The sequence below is a fragment of the Sinohyriopsis cumingii genome, chromosome 13, assembly GCF_028554795.1.
Source record: "Sinohyriopsis cumingii isolate HCF-2022 chromosome 13, ASM2855479v2, whole genome shotgun sequence".
In the NCBI taxonomy this organism is placed as follows: domain Eukaryota; kingdom Metazoa; phylum Mollusca; class Bivalvia; order Unionida; family Unionidae; genus Sinohyriopsis; species Sinohyriopsis cumingii.
This window is the reverse complement of record NC_142973.1, coordinates 51,810,594-51,825,552: the sequence shown is the minus strand read 5'-3', so window position 1 is coordinate 51,825,552 and position 14,959 is coordinate 51,810,594. Positions and strand designations below refer to the sequence as shown.

The window sequence follows — 14,959 nt, the reverse complement described above, 5'->3', positions numbered from 1 at the left end:
CCCCATCCAATAATGAAAATGTCAGAGCAGATTTCAGATGGGATTTTTAAGCATTTTCTGCCTAAACCATAAAAAATATACTTCAGATTTCTATTATGTATCAAACTGCCTAATGATTTTTAGATATTATTGGGAATCAATGATAAATATTCACAGTAATATTTAAAGTGGATCATACATTTTATTTTGACAGATATTATCAAATAGGATTAAGGTTTTTACTTGTCGTAAGGGGCAATGCCATTTTCTTTCTTGCATACAAAATCTAATCCAACATGGCATCACATAGTATTTTTCATTTCACTTTAAAGTTTGGTGAGATTTCACACATATTTTGACCAAAACTTTCATTGAAATTATGTCGAGGTCTCACTCAAATTTCTTTGAAATATTTGTGAGGTTTCACAAAAAAATTGACTAAAACTTTTGTAAGATTTCACTAAAATTTTGATCATTATATAGTATTTTACTGAAGTTTTTTTTAGTGTTTCAGACATTTCAGCAGGTTTCAAAGAAATAATGGATATGAATTAAACAGGACTTTATTAACCAAGGTGATATTTAAGTGTGCATGAAAACAGTTATACTGATGTTGTAATTATATGACATCCAAAGCAAGAGAAAAGGGAGTTAATACTACTACTAATAATAATGACTTTATTTAGAGAAGGTAATTCAGTTAGTTACATAACTAATCTACCTTGAGGCCTTCTATCTGTGATGTACAACATATACAGTATATACAACATGATATGAAGCATCTGACACTAAATAATTAAGTGGTTTTAAAAATCAAAGTATCAAGCCTGGAACATATGCACAGGCATCTGTGAACACAGTTAACATATATAAAATATAAAATATTAATCTGCATAGAAAAATTCAGCCGTGAAAATAATGCAAAAATTACAGAAAAGCATCCATCTGAGACAATTTGATTATGAGAAGAAGAAAAGCAAGGAGCCTGCCTTATTTCACTTGTAATGTAGACTGGATTTTTGATTGCACAAACTATGATGCTGTTGTGGTCTCTTGAATTAGTCCTTTTCCAAAAGCAGCCACAACAAACGTTTATCATGATATAATAACTCTTATTTTACACTGAATTCCAACACATCAAGAATATTTTGATAATACACCCAATAATGCCTCACGAGATTGAAAGTAGATTCTACTTTTCGGCCAAGAAAATTCCGCAAAGATATGACTATCTTTGATAGACATGGATATCTGGCAACAATTCCCACCAGTGATCTACACGTTGTCCCTCCTTAAATTCTGAAGTTAATCAGTTTGGAGTTGTATATTACTTCGAAATCATCCCGATTCAATTCCTTGTCCTATTTAGCACGTTAGCCGCTACTGTAAAGCTCTTTATGGCACAAAAAGCAAAATGTTTGTCCTGGTGTTCAGTTTTCATACAGATTGACCAGTTATGTTCCCATCAAATTTGCGTTTAGGGTATTCTCATTGCCGCACATTTTTCAAATGGTTATTCAATCTCACGTCCCGCTGAAAAATTCGAATTGAAATCTTGAGTAAACATGCTGTTTCCCATCAGTTTCTGTTACGCGATGATTCATTGGGCCATTACAAAATGTTGACCAATCAGAAAGCTTTATACAATGATCCTCTGTTAATAAATGGAACAAATACTTATTTGAAAGCTCGTTATAGAATGGGACCAGATAGAGCATTATTTAAAAAAGAGTTTTGGAGACGATATTAAAAAATGGGTACATATCGAGGAAATTCAGGTCAGGAGAAAAGTGAAATTATGTTTTAAAACGGAAAACAAGATGAAAACTTGTTCGAGGGCAGTTAAATCCAATTGAAGTTAAATAAAAATACAATAACAACAAATTTGAAAAAGAAATTTAACAAGGAAAGCTGTGGAAAAAAGTTATAAATTGTGTCCAAAATAAACAATAAAAATTTACAGCTATCAGACACAGGAAATATAAATGCTGCTGAAAATCATTTAAATTGTACCAGAAACAGTAAATTTTATTATATCTTATTGATATTTTTTATTGAACTGTCAGTGATATTACAATCACAAAATATCACTATATTTTCGGTCATTTAACTTTACAGACACACAAAAGCCGAGTCTTAATTATGCTTTCTTTAACTGATGTAAATGACTAAGTTCTTCATTCCACCTAGATGTTGGTTAGAAAATAAGCTATTAGTCCAGATTCCTTCTTTCATATAATAGATGCCAGTGACTAAGTTCCTAATTCCACCTAGATGGTGGGTGGAAAATCAATCAAGTCCAAAATTATGCCTAAAGATGTATTTATAGCAGGAATTTGACAAAAGTCCATCTTAGAGTTAGACGGACTCTTAGATGGATTCATCTTTGACTTCTCAAATTTTCCATGTCCGCCTTTTTATTAACCAGATTTTTAACATTTTAGGCAGATTCCGCGTGGATTCTGCTTAAGTTCCAGGTGGAATCTGCCTAATTATTTCGTATGGGTTGTAGTGAATTGTTAAATGATAATTGAATATAGATCAGAACGAGGACTACAATTTTTTAAAATAAATATGTGTTATATGTGTTTTCAAACAGGATGTGAGCCATAAATGAAGTTTATAACATGTGATCTATACTCGAATTCATGGATTTATTATATACCAGTGCAGTACTTAATACATTATGGATTGTACTACACAAATGTAAGTTGTCAAAATACAAATATTTTTCTGGCTAGTTTGTCTTCATTTAATCAGAAGCATATATTTTTGCACCTGCTTTTATTATCCCCCCTACCCCACATTTATACTTCAGGTAGATACGTAATTTTCTTCACTTAATTGACTTTGTTGGCTATAACAAGGTTTGGTCTCTAACCCAGTCAGGACATTCTATGGACCCCCAAGTGCCATGTTATAGCAGGGTCACACTGTATTCCACTTGAGTCAAATTTAAGCAATAAAAACAATTGGTTTTAACTTTGCAATTAAAGGGCTTCATCTGCACATTAACCTTTTGGCATTGCAGTTTTAAATAATGTCTACCACAGGCATCAAATATATAAAGTATGCACAAAACATGCCTTGAATAAAATCACTACTATGGCAGCATTTATTGCTGCTTCAGTCTATATTACTAGTAGTAGTATAGTAGTATTATCAATGGTAATGATATATCTGGAACCTTATTTGGGGGGTATATCAGTACTATTTGTACTATGTTTTCTGCAGTCTAATCATTGGTTGTAAAGAGGATTAATGGTTTGTCTTTCTTGTGCCATTGCTTGTGAGTGTTTTTAAATTTATATTTGAAGGATAAATTATTGCTTGTGTCATAACCAATCACAATATAGCCATAACCCAGAATAAGGTAATATACTTAATTCTGTCATATAATGTACATGTGATATAATACCTTTTAAAATCCTGATAATTTCTCTCCAGTGTTATAGTGTAACAATAGTCTGTCATTTTTGGATAGCACATTGATCATCATTTGTTAAATGACATTTGAATTATTTACAATAAACCAGTACTTCACTGTTCTTGTATTCTTTAATGTCAGTGAACCACACCCAGTCATGACTGTTAATTTTTAAAAATATTAAAGAAAAAAAAGTGGCAATATTGAAAGTATATCTTTTTAATTGTATGGTTAATGGAGTTCAGTCTGTTGATTCAAATCCATTAAATTCCTCTTTGACATCATAACTCTCTCGAAAAGCCACTGTATGTACTCCTCTGTCATTCTCCACTCCCTAAGAGAAGACTCTCCTTCATTGAACTCCCTCCCAGCAGTTCTGATATTATGTGCTTTTGCATAGGCAATGATGGTTAACTTGTGTTTCACGGCATACAAGTTTCTTAGATGGTTCTTGTTGATACTTTGACTATATTCAATAAGATTCAAGATTGAACACGTGTTATGTGAAAGTTCAGGTGAAGTATTTGTACTTATTTTGATCATCATGACACATCTGAGATATATATATATATATATATATATATATATATATATATATATATATATATATATATATATATATATATATATATATATCAGTGTCAAAGCTTAAATTTACAAGACAAGGCATAATAAATATGCTTGGCATATCAAGGCTTTAACTGTCACTGATTACATTAAAAATCACCATGCTGAGCCAGTTAAACATTGTTCACTGTATTGTAACAGTGAATTATCAGATACTCTTGGTAGCTTAAGATGAGAATAAAACAAAGAAACCAAGTTATTTTCTGCCGAAAAGTAAATAAATTGCAAATCTACCTAATAAAACAATGTAACTGTGTAATTTTGTTTAGCACACTGAAGTTTTAGCCATGGCTAGTTACCTTGAAAAGACCACACTGAGTAAATGAAGCACTGATCACTATATAGTCATAAATAAATATCAAAGATGAGAAATAAAACTGAGAACCAGTTTGTTTTGCAAAGAAAAAAGTATTAGTTTCATAAATTAACGATATGAGTCAATGTTACCATTATAACAAACTGCACTTATGAAAAAGATTTCCTCTGATAGTGTGTCAAATGAGAACATTAACACTGTGTTGTAAATATGATATTTTCATTCAAAGAAATTAATAAATATTGAAATGCATTATTAGATTAACAGCTATTGAATATTGAACATTTATGTGTACAGCAGTAATCTTTGTTCTGCTTCTGCAATGGAGTTCTTTGCACAGCTAAAATGTAAATATGACTGTAGAAAGCAAATTACTAATTGTATGTATTTCTATTTCTGGTATAGTCACAGTACAAAAAGCTGCATAGTAATGTGAAATTAAAAGAATTTATTAAAATAAGCATTCAGATAACAAGACTGTTGAGGTTTGTAAAAATTCTTTAATTCTTTAATAGGATTAGTAAACATTTTAGTTAAAATGTGATGCTTTTTTAATATTTTGAAGTGAATGTGACTTATATGCAGATGTATTGCCATGATCCTTTGTCATATCAACCTGGAGAAAATCTGTTGTTTGTTTTTCTTCTGCAAAATGTGTACATCCTCCTGAAAATAGGAAACAATAATTTAATAGTACACTCTATATACATCAAAATACAGTAACTATATTGATTATAAAATGGCACATTTGTAGTGTCCAGCTGTCAGTCTTCATTGTGTCACAGCTATTAGGTTCAGGACTAGAACTTTGGAGCCTTTGAATGTCTGTTACATCGTTTTACCCATATTCTGTGTTAGCCATCTAATAGCTAGCACATTCATGACATTGTCAAAACTCCACCCAGCTTCCTCATCTATTGACCAATGAAAGTGAGACTATGGCTGTATAACCAGTGGGAGCAAATTGATAAATGCATTGGCCACATATATTTATTTTGTAAACTAACCTGATAAACACTGTGCTTTTGATAAGAGTTTTATGTGAAAGGAAGCATTATTTCTGCCCCAGACTCATCATACATTAGTCTAATACAAATATCTTCATTTCAGGTGTCACTGTACTACTGGAACCTCCAGATGTTGAGAAAGTTAATGCTAGTATTGAGGGAGCCAAACAATTTGATCATCCTGTAGAACCCAAGGATGCAATGACAACAAGTGACCCAACCACAATTGGTGGTTCTTGGGAAGTCAGTCCTGATCCTTCAGTTACCAGATATGGTAGGTATCAGTTATATGTACTAACAGTCAATAGGCTTTGGTACTAATCCTCATTTTAGATCAGTATTACTGTATTTAATGTTTCAGTTGTCTAAGTTTAATTACCTGAAGCAATTTTTCTGTAGTTGAAAGGTACAAATCACAAAATGTAAAGAACATGTCAGATTTTCTCAGAACAATTTCAGTTCATAACAGTTGCATATGTATTAATTTCACAGGTGTTTTTAAAGAATCGTATTATAAATTATAATCATCATAGTCAACATCATAAACAAAAGCTTGACAACTTTTGATGAATTAAAATTAGTAAATATGCATTACATTTTCTAGATATTTATAGAGCCTGTAAATGTCCCAAATGCTCATAACTGTTAAAATTACTTTTCCCAGCAACATCACATGTAAGAAAAACCAATACATTTCAAAATCTAACATATATTGCAAACACTAATGCTAGTAAATGGCACAAAAACTGTTAAATTTTATGATATTCACTGGTAGAACAGAATGTTTTTGCAATGTGTACTATAGACCCAATAAATGTCACAATCATCAAGAAATGTCACAAATGACATTGAGAAAAGACTCTGACACTCGAAGACAAACATTTATTTTTAAAAATTACCACCCATCACAGCTGAATCACAAAAATATTCATCCATCCTTTTTTTTTTGTTCCTGGGAAACATTTGTAGTTTTTGTCCTAAATTCATTTTCAGGAGATCTTGGATAGTTTTAATGATGAACATATATGAATTCATCCATGGTGCCCTTTATAAACTTAAGTGTGCATTTATTAAGCGTATAATCAGTGTTGTTTTCAACAGCAGTTAATATTTATTGTCACTTTTTGCCCATTTTGTTAAAAACACAAATTTTGTTAATATAGTCGTAAATAATACTTAATGGTCATTGTACACTGCTTTAAAAAATTCTGGAAAATGTCTGATATTCAACATTAACATCACATTAAGTGTAAAATGCAGTGAGAAATTTTAACTATTTTACAGATTACTGCATTGGAAGTTCTAGAGATGTAATAGATGACATTTTTCCTTGCACATGGGTAGGATTGAATGTTTCTGGGACTGTTGCCATCAAGGGAGGTAACTTGACAATTGGTGGTATTCCTGTACGGAGACTATCAGAATTGAAACCACTTGGAAATGATTTCAATGATACTAAATACAAGATGGATGCAGAAAATATTTTCCACATGGAACCAGGGCGCACCATGTTTATCACCATGCGACTCTGCAATGAGGCAACCCTTTGTAAAAATAAATTTCTTGGATCAGTTGTGGTTCAGACACCCAATATGAAAGTTTCAACTTCTACTGATGGAAGTCCTATAGATGTAAAACTTAATACAGATGGAGCTAAAAAGTACAGACGTTCTGTGGATGTGATTGACATTCAAACACCCTCAGGTTAGTCATGCAATAGCTTATTGACTTGAATATGGAATACTGTCACCAGTATGCTAATTGCCATTGCTAATTGCTTTTTGATTAAACAATAAACTGAATTTTGATCCATGAGCTTCATGTTGTTTCTGTCTTGTAAATTTGATATATTAATTAGCAACATTACTGTGAAAGACTAAAAGGTAAACCATAGACAACATGGATCATTTCAAATCATTACTCATGATCTTCCTTACCATGTAATTGATGAGTTTTGGTTACTGATAATAAGAAGGTATTTCTTTTTCATTATGTCAGACCATAAAAATTATGTACTGAATATTTACATGAATTGTTTAATCAAGTAAATGTATAGACTTTTTGAAACCCATTTAAAGAAGCATGAAATACCAGTAGGTGATTATTATTATTACATTTATACCAAAATGAAAGCAGTGGAAAGAGCTACTGTCTTGCCCATGTTTGCACATGATATAACAAAGTTATCACTTTAATTTTAGCTACAGTGGCATTCCCTAAAGAAGTGTTAACATTTTCTGTTAAAATTTGTGAAAGACATATCATTCAGGTCATTCATCATAATGCCAGCAGTTATTATATTCAGCAGTAGTCACATCTTGATAATGTTGTTCGCGGGTGAGGCATTGTGTTCCATGGGACATTGTTTATGTAACCTTTTTCATCCAATGAATTTCAGGCCTTGATCCAGGTCAGAGCCTTATTACAGCTCTTCTCAAAAATGATGAATTAACAACACAGTACAGATCTGATGCATCGGTGGACTTTGTGCCCTACATTGTAAATCCTAATGACACCATGGATTTAGTGGAAAGAAAGCTTGCAAAAAGGTATGTACCTCTTTTTTCCCATGAAGAAAGGCTTCATTTGTTCTTAACAAAACACAAGATTTACACATATAAATGAAGCCATTATAATTTGTGTAGTGGCAAATCATATTAACAAGATTATAATCAAATCTTTTGCCCAGCAGTTTCCATTTAGAACTGAAAACTAGGGGGTTGCTGAGGAGGGCAAAAAATGTAGTTAAACACCATTACATTATACATCTAGCACACTTTAAAGGGCAGTCCCTCATAAAAAGATAATACAAAAATACTGAAAATAATTTTCTTGTAAAATATTTTAAAAATCTTATAAGAATATTATTGACTAAGTTATGACTTAGTTATGGAATAATTTCATCTTTACTGGAGTACAGATGTGTATCAGCACCAAGCCACATGTTCATGCATTAAAACAACAGACCTGTTTACAACCTTACTAATATTCCTTTTCTGAATTATAACTGCAGTAAACAGGAGTGGTGTCAATGTTATGTTAAACAGCTAACAAGGGTGATCAGAATCTGGATGTTGTTCAGATGTAGTCTTTTCTGAAACATTTTTTAACCTTAAATGACTGTATAATGGCAAATTTGCTTTTCACTGTTGGTATACGTAGAGAAGAACAAGAACTTCTTTTGGTGTTTGAAACATTTTCAACCATACCATAGACATATGAAAACCTTAGTTCAGGCAAATTTCGTTAAACTTCGCAGTCCTCTGAAAACTTTGATGGACATCATAAAAAGGGCAAGAGAATACAATGAAAAAAGAAAGATGTGTGCTTGGAAAGAAGGGCATGGTGCTATGGCCCTCTTAATACAGCTAGCTGGGACACTGTCCAGTAAAACTTGAAGATGAGAAAAACTTGAACTTGTTGAGGGAAGGCTGTTTATATTTGACCCTACATTTAAGGATTATTTTCTTTTATTTTCAATACCTTTTAAAGAAATTTAACATCTTTACCTCTTATTGTTGAAACATATGTTTAGGTTATTATAATAATAATAATAATGACATTATGTAAAGAAGAAGCCCGTTTGGTCAACTGATAAACTTTTCACGAGGCCTTCTAAATGATATTTATACTAATATATATATATATATATATATATATATATATATATATATATATATATATATATATATATATATATATAATGCTCACCTTTTACAAGATGAGGTGTTTTTGAATGACAAATTCTGTTAAAAACTCAACAATAGATCTACTGCTACAATAAATATGTACAAGGCTTCAAGGATGAGTACATACAGGGTTCATACAAATAGTAGTAGCAAACATGTGTAAAACATAGGTGAGTACATGATAACAGTGTTGTAAAAAGTAGTAGTACTGCATTAAACAAAATCAAACAAGTGATTTTTTCAGTAGGTGTTGACTAAGAAGCTTTTTAAAAGCTTGGGTTGAGTCTGCTGACTTTATATAAGGTGGTGTGGAATTCCATAGTTTGGCTCCAGAAAAACAAGCAAAACTCATCTTATAAAACTTGGAATTTGGTTTAGGTAAATATAACTTGTTGTTTGAAATGGATCTTAGTTCATACATATGTACATTTTTAACAAACTTAAAATTACATTTAAGATAATCAGAAGCGAAAGCATGTAAGGATTTATAGACTAGTAATTACCCTCCTGAAACTGAGTTCTCTGATGAAAGGAAGCCATGTTAGAGTTTTAAAAAGATTTGTTGATGTTGTATCTAAATCAGCATCAAGAATAACTCTAGCTCTTTTTAGAAATTTCAGTAACTATTCCTGATTTTCTATACCACTATTACCCCAGAGAGAACAACAATATTCTAGGTGTGGCATGATGCATGCATTGTAGAATATCTTGCTCTTTTCTTGAGGGAGATCAGACTTTATTCTGTTCAATAGATAAAGAACTGATTTAACTTTTTTAATGAACTTATCAGCTTGTATTTTCTAGCACAAGATAGGTTCATTTAAAATGATTTATCTTCATTACATCTTTAGCAATATTTTATATTTGCATTGTTACACCTTTACTTTATTCAGCACAATATTGTGCTGAAGCACTGGTAATCCCTTATCCAGACATACATACACACCTACCTACCTACCTACATACATACATACCAAGGTCTCATATGAGTACTAAATTAATTGTATGATAATTCAACTTCTGATTATTTCTATATGCAAACTAGTACATGTAAGTACACAATTCAATTTGACATTTTCTTAGCTAGTCTATGACAAAGCAGCAGCATCCTCCCATTTTGTAGCTCTCTAGTACCACCACCCTTGCCTCTTTAAGTACTTTCCTTGGATGTTTGATCAAATTTTTACAATAATTATGGGACTGTTATGTACAATGACAAACCAACTAATCAAATCAAAAGGTATGAAGTTTTGATAAAAAGTATTGGAAGAGGAGTTACTTGACATTGTGCACACATGGCTTAATGTGGAATTGCAGAGGAGAACTATGTATTTTGTGCTGTTCTATATTCATAATGTATTTTGGCTGAAGGGTTGAAAGAAATTTAATACAAACTATTGGCAGTTGTTGTAGTTTGATTCATTCATATGATACATTAATAAGAAATTATATTGGGACTAGTTTATGGTGCGCTATGTTCATATGATACATTAATAATTATTTATAACTCATACTTACTTTATTGAATAATGCAAATTACAGTCTACACAATTAATATTTTTATTTCATTTTCTCTTGTCTTCTTTCATACCTACATATTAGATAGATGAAAGTGGACTGCTCATAGACATTTCCATCAAATGCAAAAAGAAATAAGTCGCTTTCCTTTACAGTTTTTTTGTGTGTGCCATGTTGATGTTACATTCATTGACTTTGCTTAACTTTTGAAATTTTTTTCCATCATGCTGATGTGAGTCTTTCTTGTCTAATTTCAGACTCAAGGAGATTTACACAGTTTTCACTGTGGTTCCTGTTGGCCATATGTCTCTGCCAGGGCCATTAGTTATTACATTTGATAATTCCAATGCCAATATTTCAGGAGATGACAGTGTCATTACATTGCTTCACTGGAACCCAGGTACAGTTGTTTATACTTGTTGTCCCTGTCCTTTTCAAAGAAAAGCTTGAGATGCTTTTCCATCTATCCATCATACTTTCTTTTTCTGCTGTATGACCGTAATGACATTTGTGAATAAGGCATGAGATTGTCCTACTTATAAATCATTATTAGAAGGTGTGTCATGTACCAAATTGGGGTATTATCTTTAAGATCAAGGTCACATCTCAGCATTTAAACTTTCCATTACTCTTCCTTCCATTCTGTAACTTTAAAGCTGTTTGAGATTGATACATTGTATTATATGACCTATATAGCAGGGGTCTTAAACTCAAACCACCCTGAGGGCTGCATCAGGGCATTTTCAGTGGCCCAAGGGCTGCACCACCTTTGTTATCCCTCATGACATCTTGTAATGCCAATCATTTTGTGGGCCACAGGATATGGCTTGGCGGGTCGCATGTTTGAGACCCCTGCTATACAGCATCAATAGAAGGTGTCGCACATACCAGATTGTGGATCCTACCCTCAAGATTAGGTCACAGCAAAATATTATACAATTTAATCACAGATTCCCTTCTGCTGTATGCTTTCAAATCTGTTCCAGATCAAGAGATGAAAGTATGTTTACTTTCACATCATCATTAGTCGATGTGTTGCACGACATTGGAGATGCTATCTCTGAGATCAAGGTCATGATTCTATGTTTTCTTCTCATCAGTTGTTCTTTTTAACTCTAACACATTAAAGCTGCTTTAGCAAAAGCCATGAAACATGGTTTACTTCATCAAGTTCACAGCTGATTATTGTACACTTTCGTCATAATCATCCTCCCATCCTATTAATTTAAAGCTATTTAAGATTACGGAATGAGATGTGCAATACTAATATTAAACTGCAGATGGTATCTTCATGGATCAAAAATTTGTTTTCATTACACTTTCCCTTTTGCTCTATAACTTTAAAGCTGTTTGAGATTAAGAGATGATGTTGTTGTTGTTTATGATGTTATAGGGTTTAACACCATTTTTCAGCAGAAGATAGGCTATACATGGCAGCCAGTATTAATGGTGGAGGAAGAACCTGGAAAGAACCACCAACCTACGAGAAGCTACTGGCAAGCTTTCTTACATACCCACATTGGCCAAGCCCGAGACTCAAACCCACTTAGACAGAGATGAGATGGTAGTGATCTGTAACGGTGAGCGCTTTAGACCACTCGGCCACTCGGGGCCCCAGATTAAGAGATGAAATAGCTTATTTGTTCATAATCACTTCAAGGTGTGTCACATGCCACATTGGAGTTGCTAGCTTCAAAGTTGCTGTCAGTTCTCAAGATCACGTTATTAAACTTTGTATATTTATGTCACTTATGTCATCACTAACAAGCATACAACGTACTATATTGGTAGTTGATATTTTCGAGGTCACTGCCATGGGTTAATTTTTGCATTCCCATCACACTTTCCTTTTTGGTGTCTAACTTTGAAGCCATTGAGATAATAGGATTCAGTTTGGTATACTTCTGCATAATCGTTAGAAGATGCATCAGATACAACGTTCTGGAGGTCCTATAAGATTAAGAGAGTTGTTGTTATTGTTGTAGGGTTTAATGCCATTTTTTAGTACAAGATAGGCTATAAATGGCAGCCAGTATAAATGGTGGAGGAAGAACCCAGGAAAACCCCGGAAAGAACAACTGACCCACGAGAAGCTACTGACAAGCTTTCTCATGTACCCATGTTTGACCAAGCCAGATACTCAAACCCATGCCAACAGAGGTGAGATGGCAATGATTCGTAATGGTGAGCACTTAGACCACTCGGCTGCTCTGGGCTGCAATTAAGAGAGTACATCATTACTTGAAGGTGTGCCCTATACTACATTGGGGTGGTCGTGCTATATTCAAGGTGAAGGTTACAGCTCAAGTGTTTGCATTTCACACCTTACCTTTATTACTGATTATGATATAAAACTTGGCATAGAAGTCATGTCCCATGTCACATTGGGGGTATTGTTTTCAAGGTCAAGGCCACAGCTCAATTATTTACTATTTAGTCACTCTTTACCTTTAGCTTCATGACTTTAAAAGCATTTAATATTAGAAGATAAATCTTTGCATAAATATCCATCATCACTAAAAGGTCCAGCTCATTATTTTACAATTTTAGCACACTAGGAAACTTCATATACATATACATAATCACTACACATGTAATTTATCACATTGAGAGTGCTGTTTTCCTTGTCAATCTCACAGCTTGGTTTTTTCCATTTTCCTTCATCTTTCTCTTCCACAAATCGACTTTAAAGCTGTTTGATATTAAAAGCTGAAACGTGGTGTACTTGTACATCATCACTTTAAGGTGTAGCATGTACCAAATTGGGGATCATATTTTCAGGATCAAAGTTATGGTTCAATATCTTACATTTTCTTCACTCTTACTCCTATGCTCTTTAATTTTACAGTTATCTGAGATAAAAGACACAACATGGTATATTTAAACCTCATCACAATTTGGGTGTAATTTTTAAGGTCAAGGACACAGCTCAACATTTAATGTTTCCATCATTCCCATCTGCTTGGTATATATGTAAAGCTGTTTGAGATTAAGGAATGGATCTTGGGATACATGTAAATCATCATCACTGTGTTATGCACCACACTGGGGACCCTATCTTTAAGGTCAAGGTCACAGCTTGGTCATGGTCACGGTTCAGTATTTTATGTTTTATCACACATTTCCTTCTCTATAGTTTTCAAGCCATTTCAAATTAGGAGGCGATGATTGGAGTACTTGCACATTATCACTAGTAGATGTGTTGTAGTCCGCATTGAGGGTCCTATCTTCAGGATCAAGACTATGGCTCAATATGTTGCTTTCTTTACACTTTGATTTCCACATTATGTCTTTATATAGAGCTTAATGTGTGGGTGAACTTATATTTCATCATTAGCAGTTGCATACCACATTGTGGGTGTAATCTTCAGTGTTACTGTCTGGGTAAACATACGTGTCATCATTAGCTGGTGTGTTGCATACCACATTGTGGTGTAATCTTCAGTGTAAGCAGGTATGATGCATACCACATTATGGGTGTAATCTTCACTGTTAATGTCTGGGTTAACTTTTATATCATCATAATAGCAGGTGTGCTGCATACCACATTGTGAATGTAATCTTCAAGATCAGTGTCATGGTGTCATATGTTGAATTTTACATTTCACTTTCTATAACAATCTCCAATCTATCAAACTTTGGAGATCTTTGAGATGAAGGGGTGAAACTTGGTGTAACTAAACAACATCATTAATTTGTGTTGCATACCTCATTAGGGATTCTATATGTATCTTCAAGGTCAGAGGTCAGTATTTTAGGCCTCAGTCACATTTGCCATTCTGCTTTCTAACATATCCAGTGCAGTAGTTTATGATTTTGTTATTGATGTAATATGTCGTTCAGGATGGACTTAGATGGCAGTATCAGGTTTATAAATGAATGAAGTAGACATTTCCCAAATATATTGTCTTCAGAACAAGCAGTGCATCCTAGCATTCATAATTCATGTTTTAGTGACTGCTATGTTTAACAGCAAGAAACCAGAGGTGTATTCAAACACTGCCCCACATGATTATGAACCATGATATGTAATGTGGGATTCTATTTTTATTTGACCTGAGGCATAACTGTTCATCAGTGAATGACCCTTCTTATTGCAGCATGTTAAATAGTCTTTTGATAGCGATATTTAAGTTTACTAAAACATTTATCTCTCTGATGTCAGAGGATTTTCCACAAGAAGGGCTAGAACAATAAAAGTTGGTTTCAGTTTGACACCATTTCTCAGTGCAATAGATGCTTCCCGATAAGGTCACTAGCAGACAGTGTACTGCCCATTTTACCTGGAAGATGGGTAACCTGGCAATTTTTCTATATGCAACCATCAGAACTGACCATTTTGAATAAGGCATGCTGAAGCAAAAGAAACCTAAAATTTACAAATATATTTGTGAAC

The 14,959-nt window shown here is 33.2% G+C and overlaps 1 protein-coding gene across 1 annotated transcript in view; it reads left to right on the top strand.

Moving 5' to 3' along the window:
• LOC149785554 (uncharacterized) overlaps window positions 1-14,959 on the top strand; it is a 198,141-nt gene that overhangs the window by 151,324 nt on the left and 31,858 nt on the right. The window contains exons 45-48 of the mRNA XM_089979355.1: window positions 5,460-5,630; window positions 6,641-7,060; window positions 7,755-7,905; window positions 10,821-10,963. Of these exons, the coding sequence (XP_089835481.1) occupies window positions 5,460-5,630; window positions 6,641-7,060; window positions 7,755-7,905; window positions 10,821-10,963 (885 nt within the window). The remainder of the gene's footprint in view (window positions 1-5,459; window positions 5,631-6,640; window positions 7,061-7,754; window positions 7,906-10,820; window positions 10,964-14,959) is intronic.